Source organism: Oncorhynchus mykiss, chromosome 17, assembly GCF_013265735.2.
Source record: "Oncorhynchus mykiss isolate Arlee chromosome 17, USDA_OmykA_1.1, whole genome shotgun sequence".
NCBI classification, from domain to species: Eukaryota; Metazoa; Chordata; class Actinopteri; order Salmoniformes; family Salmonidae; genus Oncorhynchus; species Oncorhynchus mykiss.
Genome location: NC_048581.1, coordinates 57,051,331 through 57,064,671, shown reverse-complemented (window position 1 = coordinate 57,064,671; position 13,341 = coordinate 57,051,331). Strand labels below are relative to the sequence as shown.

The 13,341-nt window shown below is 42.9% G+C and overlaps 1 protein-coding gene across 3 annotated transcripts; it reads right to left on the bottom strand.

The window, feature by feature from the left end:
- Positions 1 to 4,220: 4,220 nt before the first annotated feature.
- Positions 4,221 to 13,076, bottom strand: adipor1a (adiponectin receptor 1a). Of its 3 annotated transcripts, none has more exons than XM_021567443.2 (8): positions 12,351 to 13,076; positions 11,325 to 11,554; positions 11,010 to 11,129; positions 10,505 to 10,676; positions 7,270 to 7,456; positions 6,918 to 7,105; positions 6,319 to 6,512; positions 4,221 to 5,959 (listed from the first exon to the last, which is right to left on the bottom strand). In XM_021567443.2, the coding sequence occupies exons 2-8, from the start codon at positions 11,466 to 11,468 to the stop codon at positions 5,831 to 5,833; spliced, it is 1,134 nt and encodes a 377-aa protein (XP_021423118.2). In that variant the 5' UTR covers positions 11,469 to 11,554; positions 12,351 to 13,076; the 3' UTR covers positions 4,221 to 5,830.
- Between the last annotated feature and the right edge of the window lie 265 nt (positions 13,077 to 13,341).

Below are 13,341 nucleotides of genomic sequence, written 5' to 3'. Positions count from 1 at the left end.
CAGACAGGTCCCGTGCGAGAGAGGCAGGTTGAGGTTTCCAAGGTTAGAGTAGTGCAAACGTTTTCATATGGTGAGGCGGTGAAGAATGTAGAGGATGAAGGGGGGGAATCCTGAGAAGAGTGGTGTGAGTAGTAGATCTGTACCAGTACAGTACAGAGGCCAACAAATTATATATGTTTCAGTAAGATTTGATTTTTAGCATTTATAGCAATGGTTATCAACTGTACTTTAGGGATGGACATTTAGTCGCAGAAAATGGAGGTTGTGGTGGCAGCTGCAGAGAGGTATTTGCGAGACTTACAGGGAGTTACAGGGTGTTAAGTGGTGGTGTCTCATCCTTTCAGGTTGTTGGCCTGAAGTAGGACTAAATAGATTTAAATAGTGGAGTAGGGTGATGTTATTTTTTTGTTACTTTATTTTTTTGTGAGTGTTGTGTTAGATGGTATTTGTTTATTTATTTTTTCAAGCAAATTATAAGGGAGTTGTACTCCAGTCTAGTAGGTGGCGGGTAATGCAACATTTATTGGATGCCAATTGTTGTTAAACCTCATTGAAGAAAAAAAAGATACAGAAGCAAGGACCTATACCCAAAGAGGATGGATATACTGACCAGATACACTACATGACCAAAAGAATGTGGACACATTATTGTCGAAAATCTCTTTCCAAAAGCATGGACATTGATATGGAGTTGGTCCCCCCTTTGCTACTAAAACAGCCTCCACTCTTCTGGGAAGGCTTTCCACTGGAAGTTGGAACATTGCTGCAAGGACTTGCTTCCATTCAGCCACAAGAGCTTTAGTGAGGTCGGGCACTGATGTTGGGCGATTAGGCCCGGCTCGCAGGCGGCGTTCCAATTCATCCCAAAGGGGTTGAGGTCAGGGCTCTGTGCAGGCCAGTCAAGTTCTTCCACACTGATCTCAACAAACCATTTCTGTATGTGTAACAGTATAGCTTCCGTGCCACTCCTCGCCCCGAACCAGGGACCATTTGCACACATTGACAACAGCCACGCTCGAAGCATCGTTACCCATCGCTCCACAAAAGCCATTGCAGAGCAAGGGGAACAACTACTTCAAGGTCTCCGAGCAAGTGACGTCACCGATTGAAACGCTATTAGCGCCCACCCCACTAACTAGCTAGCCATTTCACATCAGTTACATATGGACTTCGCTTTGTGCACGTCAGAGGAAAGTGCCAGTAGCCTGATTCATCACTCCACTCCAGAAAATGCGCTTCCGCTGCTCCATAGTCCAATGGTGGCGAGCTTTACACCACTCCGGCCGACTCTTTCCATGGCTACTCTGCCATGGAAACCCATTTCATGAAGCTTGCAGTTTGGAACTCGGAAGTGAGCGTTGCAACCGGGGGTAGACATTTTTTTTATGCTCTACTCAGCTCTCCCATTCTGTGAGCTTTTGTGGCCTTCCAATTCGCGGCTGAGCAGTTGTTGCTCCAAGATGTTTTCACTTCACAGTAACAGCACTTATAGTTGACCGGGGAAGCTCTAACAGGGCAGAAATTTGACGAATTGACTTGTTGGTAAGGTGGCATCCTTTGATGGTGCCACATTGAAAGTTACTGAGCTGAGCACTTCAGTAATGCCATTCTACTGTCAAGGTTTGTCTATGCAGATTGCATGGCGGTGTGCTCGATTTTATACACCTGTCAGCAGTGGGTGTGGCTGAAATAACCAAATCCACTAATTTGAAGGTGTGTCCACATACTTTTGTGTATATATAGTGTACATGTCTCTCCGCCCTAACAATTGTCGTTGTCCACAAAGTGGCACCGCGGCTGTCTAGCTCCCGCCTATCCTTTCTTTGGATTGGTGGATACATCACATCATTGTAATCCTATTTTGAATATTCCATGAGGGTTGTTGACGTCAACCGCCTGTATTCAATGGAGAGAGATGCTATGCGAGTAGCCTCATGTCATGAATATGCATAGACATCTCGAGACTCCGATATATATAATTTTTTCTCTAAGTCGCAAGGTTGTCAAGTGTCTTGCTTATATCAGTACACCCGAAACAATTTAAACAATTGCGAAACTTATTTTAGATCGAATAAACCTCACGTAGCAAATAAGACATTCATTTCCTTTCTTGAGGCTACATGTCAACCGCATGAAAATACATGTGATCAAAGGTCATGAAGTTTTGACTGCAAGTTTCTGCAGTTACTTTTCACCAACTTCTCACCAACTTCATCCTGCAGTTATACACACACACACACACACTACCATTCAAAAGTTTGGGGTACCTCAGAAATGTCCTTGTTTTCCATGAAAACATACATGAAATTAGTTGCAAAATGAATAGGAAATACAGTCAAGACGTTGACAAGGTTATAAATATTGATTTTTAATTGAAATAATAGTGCCCTTCAAACAATGCTTTTGTCAAAGAATTCTCAATTTTCAGCAATTACAGCCTTCGTCTGTCAACACTTTTTTCCATTCTTCCATTGTCCAGTGTCTTCGTTCTTTTGCCTATCTTAATATTTTCTTTTTATTGGACAGTCTGATATATGGCTTTTTCGTTGCAACTCTGCCTAGAAGGCCAGCATCCCGGAGTCTCCTCTTTACTGTTGACGTTGAGACTTGTTTTGTGGGTAATATTTAATGAAGCTGCCAGTTGAGGACTTGTGAGGCGTCTGTTTCTCAAACTAGATACTCTAATGTACTTGTCCTCTTGCTCAGTTGTGCACCGGGGCCTCCCACTCCTCTTTATATTCTGGTTAGAGCCAGCTGTTCTGTGAAGGGAGTAGTACACAGCGTTGTACGAGCTCTTCAGTTTCTTGCCAATTTCTCTCATGGAATAGCATTCATTTCTCAGAACTAGAATAGATTGTCAAGATTCAGAAGAAAGTGCTTTGTTTCTGGCCATTTTGAGCCTAGAATCAAACCCACAAATGCTGATGCTCCAGATACTCAACTTGTCTAAAGAAGGCCAGTTTTATTGCTTCTATAATCAGCACAAACAGTTTTCAGCTGTGCTAACATCATTGCAAAAGGGTTTTCTAATCATCAATTAGCATTTTAAAATGAAAAAGAAAAAAAAATATATATATATATATAGTTCTGTCACAGAGTGGCAGCTCCATTGAGGCAATCTCCATGTTGAAGTAGTCAATTTTCTTCATCATGATTGGCTGATCCCTCCTGATGAACCGGTTGGACATGACTCCAACCAGGTCATCAGGAAGGATCAGCCAGAGATTTGTATAACTAACCCAAGATAGACCGGAGCCTGTCGTTTCCAATGAGAGCAAATTAATCATAGAGGGAAGAACAAGCAAAAAGGTGGGCAGAGACAAGCTTGAGCTAGTGAGATCCTATTGTTACCAATTCTAGTTTTGGAAACAGAATACTGATCAAATGTTTAATGAGAAAATTTGCAGAATGTCAGCCAAAATCCATCTCATTACCATATTTGGTAGTGAGTGGAAAGGCCAGCCAGATGCTTCACATTTATACTTCCAGTGAAATATCTGGCTCATTGTTCTGTGGTTGAACCTCCCTTGACTTCACTCCTCAAATGTCGTCAGTCGGTTGCTTTAGCCTTACCACTCAAACGTCCCCAATGCCTTTTGTTCTCAGAAAGCAAATTCTATGGATGAGATTGTAACTATCAAAAATCCTGTTAAACTGGATGGGCCATATGTCAAGGGTGTGCCTTTCCAAATCATGTCCAATCAATTACATTTACCACAGGTGGATTCCAATTAAGTTGTAGAAACATCAAGAACAATCAATGGGAACAGGATGCACCTGAGCTCAATTTTGTCTCATAGCAAAGGGTCTGAATACTTGTGTAAGTATGGTGTTTTTTATTTTGAATACTTTTCAAAAAAACCTGTTTTTGCTTTGTCATTATGGGGTGTGTGTAGAGGGGAAAAACAATTGAATCCATTTCAGAATAAAGTTGTAACGTAACAATGTTGAAAACGTCAAGGGGTCCGAATACTTTCCGAATGTACTGGAGTAAGAGGGATTCAATTATATGCAACACCCCTGATAAATTATGACTAGTATAGATGTGGACAGACATGAGGCATTAATAAGGTCAGTCTATTAACACGCCAAAGAAATGTACTACATTGAAGCAGCATTAGTAACTCAAATGGCTAAACAAATATTGAAAACAATGTTCATGTATGTGAAAAGTAGTGCAATATCACGATATCAGACAGAAAATGCATGACTCAGTTTGGTTCCCATTAATAAATATTTATTATGTGTTTACATTTCAGAGAAATGTATGATCCATGAACTTGTCTACACAGGATATAACACAAAGTCAAGAATACATAGATTGCTTAGTCTTTGTAATAAAGCCACAAAGTCAGCTTAAAAAAAAAGGTCTTCATAAATAGCAGTTTGAGAACTATTGGAGGTCAAAAGTTTAATAGTGAATTGATATAAGGGGGAAAAAATAAAGGACCCTATCATATCTGGAGATCCTAATGAAGTTCACTTGACTGCAATATTGGCCCATCTATTGAAAAACTATTTCCATTGGCCTAACATGCGGACTACACCGGCCACACGCGTGCGTATGCTGATTTTGTCCATCCACATTTGATGCAATCACAACAGACGCAGTTGTGCGTTTCTCTACCCCGACCATTAATCCACAGAACTAGAAACTAAGTAGGTTTCCCTTTTTATCTTCCTGATATCCAATAAGGAGGGGACTTGCAGCATCTGGCGCTTCTCAATAGAACCAAGTTCTATTTTAGAGCTGGGCTACGCAGGCGCTCATTCACGCGAGCGGTGTGAACAACATGTATTTGTACATTTATTTTGCAACGCTCGCGGCACGCAACGTGGCCGGTGAGGTTTGCATATAAGGCACAGGAATACTAAATTATTATTCATACACACTACACGGTGGACCCTATGCAATGACTTAAAGTTTAAACGGTAATAACATACCTTTAAGGTGCAATAATTTGACCTTAAGAGTTCTGAAATATAGCCTTAAAAAGAAACTCAAGATGAGAAGAGAAAGAGTTAACCTATTCCCAGATTTGCCCATTGTGCGTTGCAAGGTTAGTTTCATACCAGCTATCAATCATACAAGATTGTGTTCAATTGTAAAGGGACATGAGGGGTAAGGGTACCAAGCACCATGTCTTGTAAGAAAGTAATTTAAATTGTTTGCCTTCCAGCTCCATAACCCATACCTGGGTTGGGGTTGACTGTTTAAAAAAAAAGTTAAATCAACAGAATCAAATGCCCATAATGAATTGTTGGAATTGCCCATTGTTTTCAATCAGGACTTTTCAATGTTCAATTCATGAATTGAATTTCAAATAATTCCTTGTATTGACAGAATAAATATGGAATGTATTGACCCCAACCCGGACCCATTTTATCACACAAGCCGCCTACAACTTGATGTAGGCAGCTCTGTAGGCCAAGAAAGACACCATTACGATATCTCTATGACTTTGAGGTTCCCTTCCTTCAAGGAAACATGTAATCAATCTGGTCAAAAATCCCCTGTTGTTCTTAATGAGCTAAAGTCAAGCCTAGAGCTTCATTTTGATTTTTAAAAAAGTGGTGCCGCATCGGCGGGATGCCCCTTCATTTAGTTCACTGGCTAAAGATACTTTAATGGGGAGAAAGGAGCCCAAGCAGCGAACCACCACCAGAAAACCAAGTATGACATGAGCAAATTAGGGGAGGAGAAGAAGAGTGGAGAGAAGGAGCTACGGGGGACCATGGCGTGTTCCAGCAGCACTTTATAGGGTAGGGAGGCGGGGGAGGGAGGGGCATCGACCAGGAAATGGCTGAGGGGGCCACAGCTGGGCTGCTCTCAGAGAAGGGTGTCGTCAGTGCAGCCTCCCTCCAGGCCGTAGCGGAACTCCTGCAAGTTGGTGACGCCGTAGAAGTGGATGAAGGCTGCCGCAACCACCAGGACATGGAAGATCTGGTGGGAGTGGAACTGAGGAGAGACAGAGAGAGAGAGAGAGAGAGAGAGAGAGAGAGAGAGAGGTCAGAGGCAGCGTACCAAATGGCACCATAATTCTCCATTTAGTGCATTGGGACGCAGCCAGAGTATCTCCAAAGGCTCCTCTGGTTGGAGCATGGCGTTTGCATACCTAAAGATCTAGGAGTTTGATTACTGCATGGGCCGCATATGCCTACAGAACATGTGAGAACGTAAGTCCCATCACACAAAAACATCTGATAAATGACAATAACATTATCCTTATATAAATGAGGACATAGGGTTAGTTCAGGAGCTAGCTACAAGCCTGTGTTTACATCCCAAATGGAAGAGAAAAAAAGTGCCTGTCTTACCCAGATGTCACATTTGCCGGGGAAGTAGCGCTCAGGGATCCTGGCGGCGTACAGTCCGGCGCCAGTGATGTACATGGCGCCCATCAGGTAGAACCAGCCCATCTGTCCCACAGTGGTGGCCTTGACAAAGCCCTCCTCGATGGTGAAGTGCACTGTGGGGACGATGCCGCTCAGTCCCAGGCCCATGAAGACTCCTGTGGGAGACATTGAGTGGAAAGGTTGGTTGATGGAAGCACTGGGCTGGAGCATTCGTAGTATAGGACGGGGGTCTTCAATATTTTCTTGCCCAGCAACCCATCATATGTTAGCACCCCCCCCCCCCCCTTCCATGTCTTATCAGGTAAATGATATTGACAAGAAGTAAAACATTTTAAAATGAGATTTGGTAGATCGTTCAATTTTTTTGAACTCCCCACATTATAATGCACTGGTAGCCTATTTGCAGGTACTTCTTCAAAGCCTATGTCAGATACTCTAGTTGAAAAAATGATTGTACTATAAACATGCATGTTGAATTAATACATTTACATGCATGTCCTTGCTCTGTAGCTACGTCACAGTTCACTCTCTGACAGGCTGGTTAATATGTGGTGCAGCACCTGCTCGGGTGGGCCGGTGCGCGGGCGTGGAAAAGCGCTCCCACTGGGCCACTACGATGGCGGCGATGCCCAGCACACAGACGATGGTGAGGTAGATGAGGCGTGGCTGTGGGGAACAGTAAAACGAGTAGTAGAGCCAGGGCACGAAGGAACCCATGATCAGCAGGGCGATACCTGAGTAGTCAAGCCTAAGGGGAGACAAACAACAACGTGAAGGTTAGATGAGGAATGACGCAGATCCATTTGGATGACACTCGAACACAAGACAATTTCTGAACTGAAACATCACATTTCCTCTCAGAAACACAGTAGTGCTATTCAGAAAACAAACAAAAGTTCCATGCGGCCTTACTTGGAGAAGGTGCGAGACACTTTCTCAGAGTGGCAGTAGACGGTATGAAAGAGCCAGGAGAAGCTGAGGCAGAGCACCGCGCCCAGAAAGAACATCCCAAACACCACCTTCTCCTGCAGAGGTGCCATGAAGTACATGTTGGGCCGCAGAATGGTGTACGTGCCCAGACAAATAAACAGGATCAGCCCTGGGGGTTGGAGAGGTGAGGCCATCATTAGTGGATCAGTAATCATATAGGGCATATCATAACAAATTAACATTAGCGAAAGAACAGGATCTCTATGGGGCATACTGCATAAAGTGGGGGGCACAATCAAGGCCATTGTATATGGAAATGTTATGTGTAGAGGAGGCACAATACTTCACTATATAGTATAGAGGTCGACCGATTAATCGGAATGGCCGATTAATTAAGGCCGATTTCAAGTTTTCATAACAATCGGAAATCGGTCATTTTGGATGTCGATTTAGCAAAAAAAATGTTTTACACCTTTATTTCATCTTTATTTAACTAGGCAAGTCAGTTAATTAAGAATACATTCTTATTTTCAATGACGGCCTAGGAACGGTGTGTTAACTGCCTTGCTCAGGGGCAGAACAACAGATTTTTACCTTGTCAGCTCAGGGATTCAATCTTGCAACCTTACGGTTAACTAGTCCAACGCTCTAACCACCTGCCTCACGAGGAGCCCACCTATTACGCGAATGTAGTAAGAAGCCCAGGTAAGTTGCTAGCTAGCATTAAAGTTAATCAATCATAATCACTAGTTATAACTACACATGGTTGATGATATTAGTTTATCTAGCGTGTCCTGCGTTGCATCTAATCGATGCAGTGCGCATTCGCGAAAAAGGACTGTCGTTGCTCCAACGTGTACCTAACCATAAACACCAATGCCTTTCTTAAAATCAATACACAGAAGTATATATTTTTAAACCTGCATATTTAGCTAAAAGAAATCCAGGTTAGCAGGCAATATTAACCAGGTGAAATTGTCACTTCTCTTGCGTTCATTGCACACAGAGTCAGGGTATATGCAACAGTCTGGGCAGCCTGGCTCATTGTGAACTAATTTGCCAGAATTTTACGTAATTATGACATAACATTGAAGGTTGTGCGATGTAACAGGAATATTTAGACTGATGGATGCCACCCGTTACATAAAATACGGAACGGTTCCTTCCGTATTTCACTGAAAAAATACATGTTTTGTTTGAGATGATAGTTTCCGGATTCGACCATATTAATGACCTATGGCTCGTATTTGTGTGTGTTATTATGTTATAATTAAGTCTATGATTTGATAGAGCAGTCGACCTGAGCGATGGTGGGCACCAGCAGGCTCATAAGCATTCATTCAAACAGCACGTTCGTGCGTTTTGGCAGCTGCTCTTCTGTTTATGAATTCAAGCCTATCAACTCCAGAGACTAGGCTGGTGTAACGATGTGATATGGCTAGCTAGTTAGCGGGGTGCGCGCTAATAGCGTTTCAAACGTCACTCGCTCTGAGACTTGGAGTAGTTGTTCCCCTTGCTCTGCATGGGTAACACTGCTTCGAGGGTGGCTGTTGTCGATGTGTTCCTGGTTCGAGCCCAGGTAGGAGCGAGGAGAGGGACGGAAGCTATACTGTTACACTGGCAATACTAAAGTGCCTATAAGAACATCCAATAGTCAAAGGTATATGAAATACAAATGGTATAGAGAGAAATAGTCCTATAATAACTACAACCTAAAACTTCTTACCTGGGAATATTGAAGAATCATGTTAAAAAAGGAACCACCAGCTTTCATGTGTTCTCATGTTCTGAGCAAGGAACTCAAACGGTCGCTTTTTTTACATGGCACATATTGCACTTTTACTTTCTTCTCCAACACTTTGTTTTTGCATTATTTAAACCAAATTGAACATGTTTCATTATTTATTTGAGGCTAAATTGATTTTTATTATGTATTATATTAAGTTAAAATAAGTGTTAATTCAGAATTGTTGTAATTGTCATTATTACAAATACATTTAAAAAAAAAAGTTTTTAATCTGCCGATTAATCGGTATCGGCTTTTTTTGTCCTCCAATAATCGGTATCGGCGTTGAAAAATCATAATCGGTCGACCTCTAATATAGTATGGATAAGTGACGGCACTATACATACATCGTGTAAAAGCAGCACGCTGAACTTCTACTGAATGTGCCCTTGCTGTCAGGAACATGTACTTGACCTGCACAGCAACTTTATAAGCGTTAATATAAGGTTAATATAAGGTTAATGTGAGGATTGGCCAAATGTATGTGGACACCTGCTCGTCGATCATCTCATTCCAAATTCAAGGCCAATAATATGGAGTTTGACCCCCCTTTGCTTCCATAACAGCCTCCACTCTTATGGGAAGGATTTCCACTAGGTGTTGGAACATTGTTGGGGGGGGGTTGCTTCCATTCAGCCACAACAGCATTAGTGAGGTTGGGTGATGAGGCCCGGCTCGCATTCATCCAAAGGTGTTCGATGGGGTTGAGGTCAGGACTCTGCGCAGGCCAGTCAAGTTCTTCCACACCGATCTCGACAATCCTTTTCTGTATAGACCTCGCTTTGTGCACCAGGGCATTGTCATGCTGAAACAGGAAAGGGCCTTCCGCAAACTGTTGCCACAAAGTTGGAAGCACAGAATCATCTAGAATGTCATTGTCTTGCTGTAGCGTTAAGATTTCCACTACTCCAGAGTCCAATGGCGGAGAGCTCTACAACACTCCAGCCAACGCTAGGCATTGCGCTTGTGATCTTAGGCTTGTGTGCGGCTGCTCGACCATGGAAACTCATTTTATGAAGCTCCTGGCGAACAGTTTTTGTGCTGACATTGCTTCCAGAGGCAGTTTGGAAGTCTGTAGTGAGTGTTTCAACCGAAGACAGACGATTTTTATGAACTTCAGCACTCAGCGGTCCCGTTCTGTGAGCTTGTGTGGCCTACCACTTCGCGGCTGAGCTGTTGTTGCTCCTAGACGTTTCCACAGCTCTTGCAGGGCAGAAATTTGACAAACTATCTTGTTGGAAAGGTAGCATCCTATGATGGTTCCACATTGAAAGTCACTGAGCTCTTCAGTATGGGCCATTCTACTGTCAATGTTTGTCTATGGAGATTACATGGCGGTGTACCAAATTTTATAAAATAGCCTGAAACCACTAATTTGAAGAGGTGTCCACATACTTTTGGCCATGTAGTGCATCTCACACACTCACTCACCCAGAAGGTGGGTCCAGATGTTGCCTGTTTCTGTATGGATCCTGAAGATGCTTCCAAAGCAGGCGCGGAAGGAGGGCATTGGGGGCCGGTGTCCATGCAGGAGATAGTCGTTGTCCTTCAGCCACTCCGGCAGGACGTGAAAAGGGATTACCCTCCAACTACCCTTCCACACCTGAAACACAGGGGTATAGGCTACCATGAATGTCTTGTTCATCTCACCAGTCTTATTCTCTCTGTATGAACTTAAGACAGAGCAGCCATGGGGGCTGTTCCAGAAAGCAGGATCAATGAGTTAGCCAGGTAACTGTACCAGAATTTCTGAAATAACGTAATCTTTTCAAGAAATATAGACTTGAAATGGGCATGGTATAATTGACTCAACAACCCATATTCAAGTTTAGCTTTCTAAATGAATCAGGAAATCAAGAGATATATTTGGCTGGTTATGAAAGTTAGCTGGCTAGCTTAATGATCCTGGCTTCTGGAACAGCCCAATGATGCCTACTTTGTGCACAAACTCCTCCATCTTCTCCATGGCGTGGTGAGCCTGGAGGGGCAGCGTCAGGACCTCTTCCACCTCTTCGTCATCATCATCCTCATCATCATCAGGCAGAACTGAGGCCCCCTGCAAAGAGAAAGTGGAAGGTGATTTAGTTAGGTGAGTAGAGCAGTTGAGTCAGGCTTCATACCAAATTACCCCCTATTCCATATATAGGGCACTACTTTTCACGAGGGCCCATGGGAAACGGATCCATCTTAGAGCACTGTGTAGAGAATAGGGTGCCATTTGGAAAGATAACTTTGTCTCCCCCACGCTCACCTCCGACATCATGCCTTTCCCCCCTGCCTGCCGGCCCGCCTCCTCCAGCAGGGGTCCCAACTCCATCAGCTCTACATCCGGGGACCGGCAGTCCTCCGAGATCCGACAGTCTGCATCGCTCGCAGACCCGTTTCGGCCTGACATAGGGAGACCGCCTGATGACCTGTCCTCTGCCCGTGTATCCTGCTAAAGCCTGGCACTTTCAGTTCTCAGTTGGCCAGTACTGAGGACTCAATAAATCACAATTAAATTAGCCAAATAAATACATTACCTAGCCAGTTACTGTAGCTTTTCACTGAAACAACTCGATTAACTAATTACAACTAACTTCACCTGTGACAATAGCACCTGATGTGGATTTTTGGTAAATCTATATTTCCCCCAGAGAGATTATAATCGCCTGCTCTTGCATTCAGCACTGAGTGTGCAGCTTCCAGTATTACTTTGACAAACATTTTAACACCAGCAACAACGTCTTGTATCATGCTCAGCTATACAGTCGTGAAAATATTAACTCGTTAAATCATCATTTTATAACAGTTTAGACGATATGTTACTCGGCTAAAATGGCAAGACCAAAATTGCTCTTGGTAGACACGAAATGGTAGTTGGTTAGCTAACATTAGCTTGCTAGCTAGCAGCTAACAAACAAAACTGGCAAGACTGTCAGCTGGTCGACTAGCTTTGAACAAAACATCAACACAATAGTATCAGAAGAAACATGGAATTAAATAGCAAGATAACGACGTGACACCCCCAACTCCTTTATTATTATTTGGCTGACATGATTGCTTACGTACACTGGTAAATTATAGTTTGAGCCCGAAGCTACCGCACGCTAGCTAACTGCCTAGCACTAGCAGGTTAGTGGAACTAGCAAATTAGCGTTCGCATATTCAAAGAAAGCTGGGCACATCTGGCTGTATCAAACCAATACCAAACACCCCGACTATTGCAATTACTGCACCTGCAATAATATTGTTCGTTGTCGTAGTTAACGTTTACATGTTCATTCAACAGACGTACCTTATACTCCAGACGGCAAAATAAACGTGAACCTGATCCCTTCCGGATTCTTACAAAAACAAGCCGAACCTCCGAACAGTCACGAAGCACGACGAATGAAAATTACAAGTTATATTAATGCCAAGCAACTGGTTTACGTTTAACTGGGCCTCATAAACAATGACGCTGCGTCTCCATCTAGTGGTTAAAATTACAATTGTACAACGGTTAAAATGTTTTAGGTTTAACCCCCTATGAATGATATCAAATCAACATAGGCTAAAAATAGTAATGTTCTATTCCCAGGTCATGCACGTGCTTCTGCTATTAATGATTCAGTGGAATCGCATTACCTCCATAATAGTGCCTGCACGAACCCACATGAACGTTACTTGTACTTTACAATGTTAAAAATTGTATTCGGCCCGGAGCTGCCGACGCCACATTTTAGCAGCATAAGAAAAGCTTAAATAAAATTAAAATAAATCCGCATCCAGCATCCTTGTGGAGAGAGCTACTCCTACACCCAAACCAACAGCAATTCAGCATCTCCAATCCTCAGTAATCCCTAATCCCTGTCAACAGTGTAGGCAGTGGAATTAGAAGAACATTTCCAACTCCCACTCTGTCCCAGCATATGGACCATGCAGACGACTCCTCTTTGCGACAACATTCAACTGCCACAACCAGAGCTACGTTGTTCCAGCAAACTGAAGGTGTACAAATTATTGTTTTCCTCCTCAATACTCTTTTTTTGCAACCAGGGATAATTTCTAAGGAATCAATCAGCATAATGCGTAAACAGAACAGGATGGATCATGTCTGAGTGGAAGCAATTTGAAATGCTGCCAGAAATGTTCGTTTCTCTCTCATCATAAACACAGAATACATTTTACAACGTGTAGTAGTGCATTGCAGATAAAACTCTGAAAGTATAATATATCAAACATTTGCCACAGGCATACAAAAAGCGCCTTTAATGATTGGGCTCACTCATTCTGACTGAACACTT

What these genes read in the sequence shown, in the direction of transcription:
- adipor1a (XM_021567443.2), bottom strand. Translation starts at nt 11,468, where the DNA reads ATGTCAGGCCGAAACGGGTCTGCGAGCGATGCAGACTGTCGGATCTCG. An exon ending in TGGAGGAGTTTGTGCACAAA is followed by an intron (nt 10,677 to 11,009) that starts GTAGGCATCATT and finishes CCTGTGTTTCAG; the next exon opens with GTGTGGAAGGGTAGTTGGAG. An exon ending in CCGGCAAATGTGACATCTGG is followed by an intron (nt 5,960 to 6,318) that starts GTAAGACAGGCA and finishes GTCTCTCCTCAG; the next exon opens with TTCCACTCCCACCAGATCTT.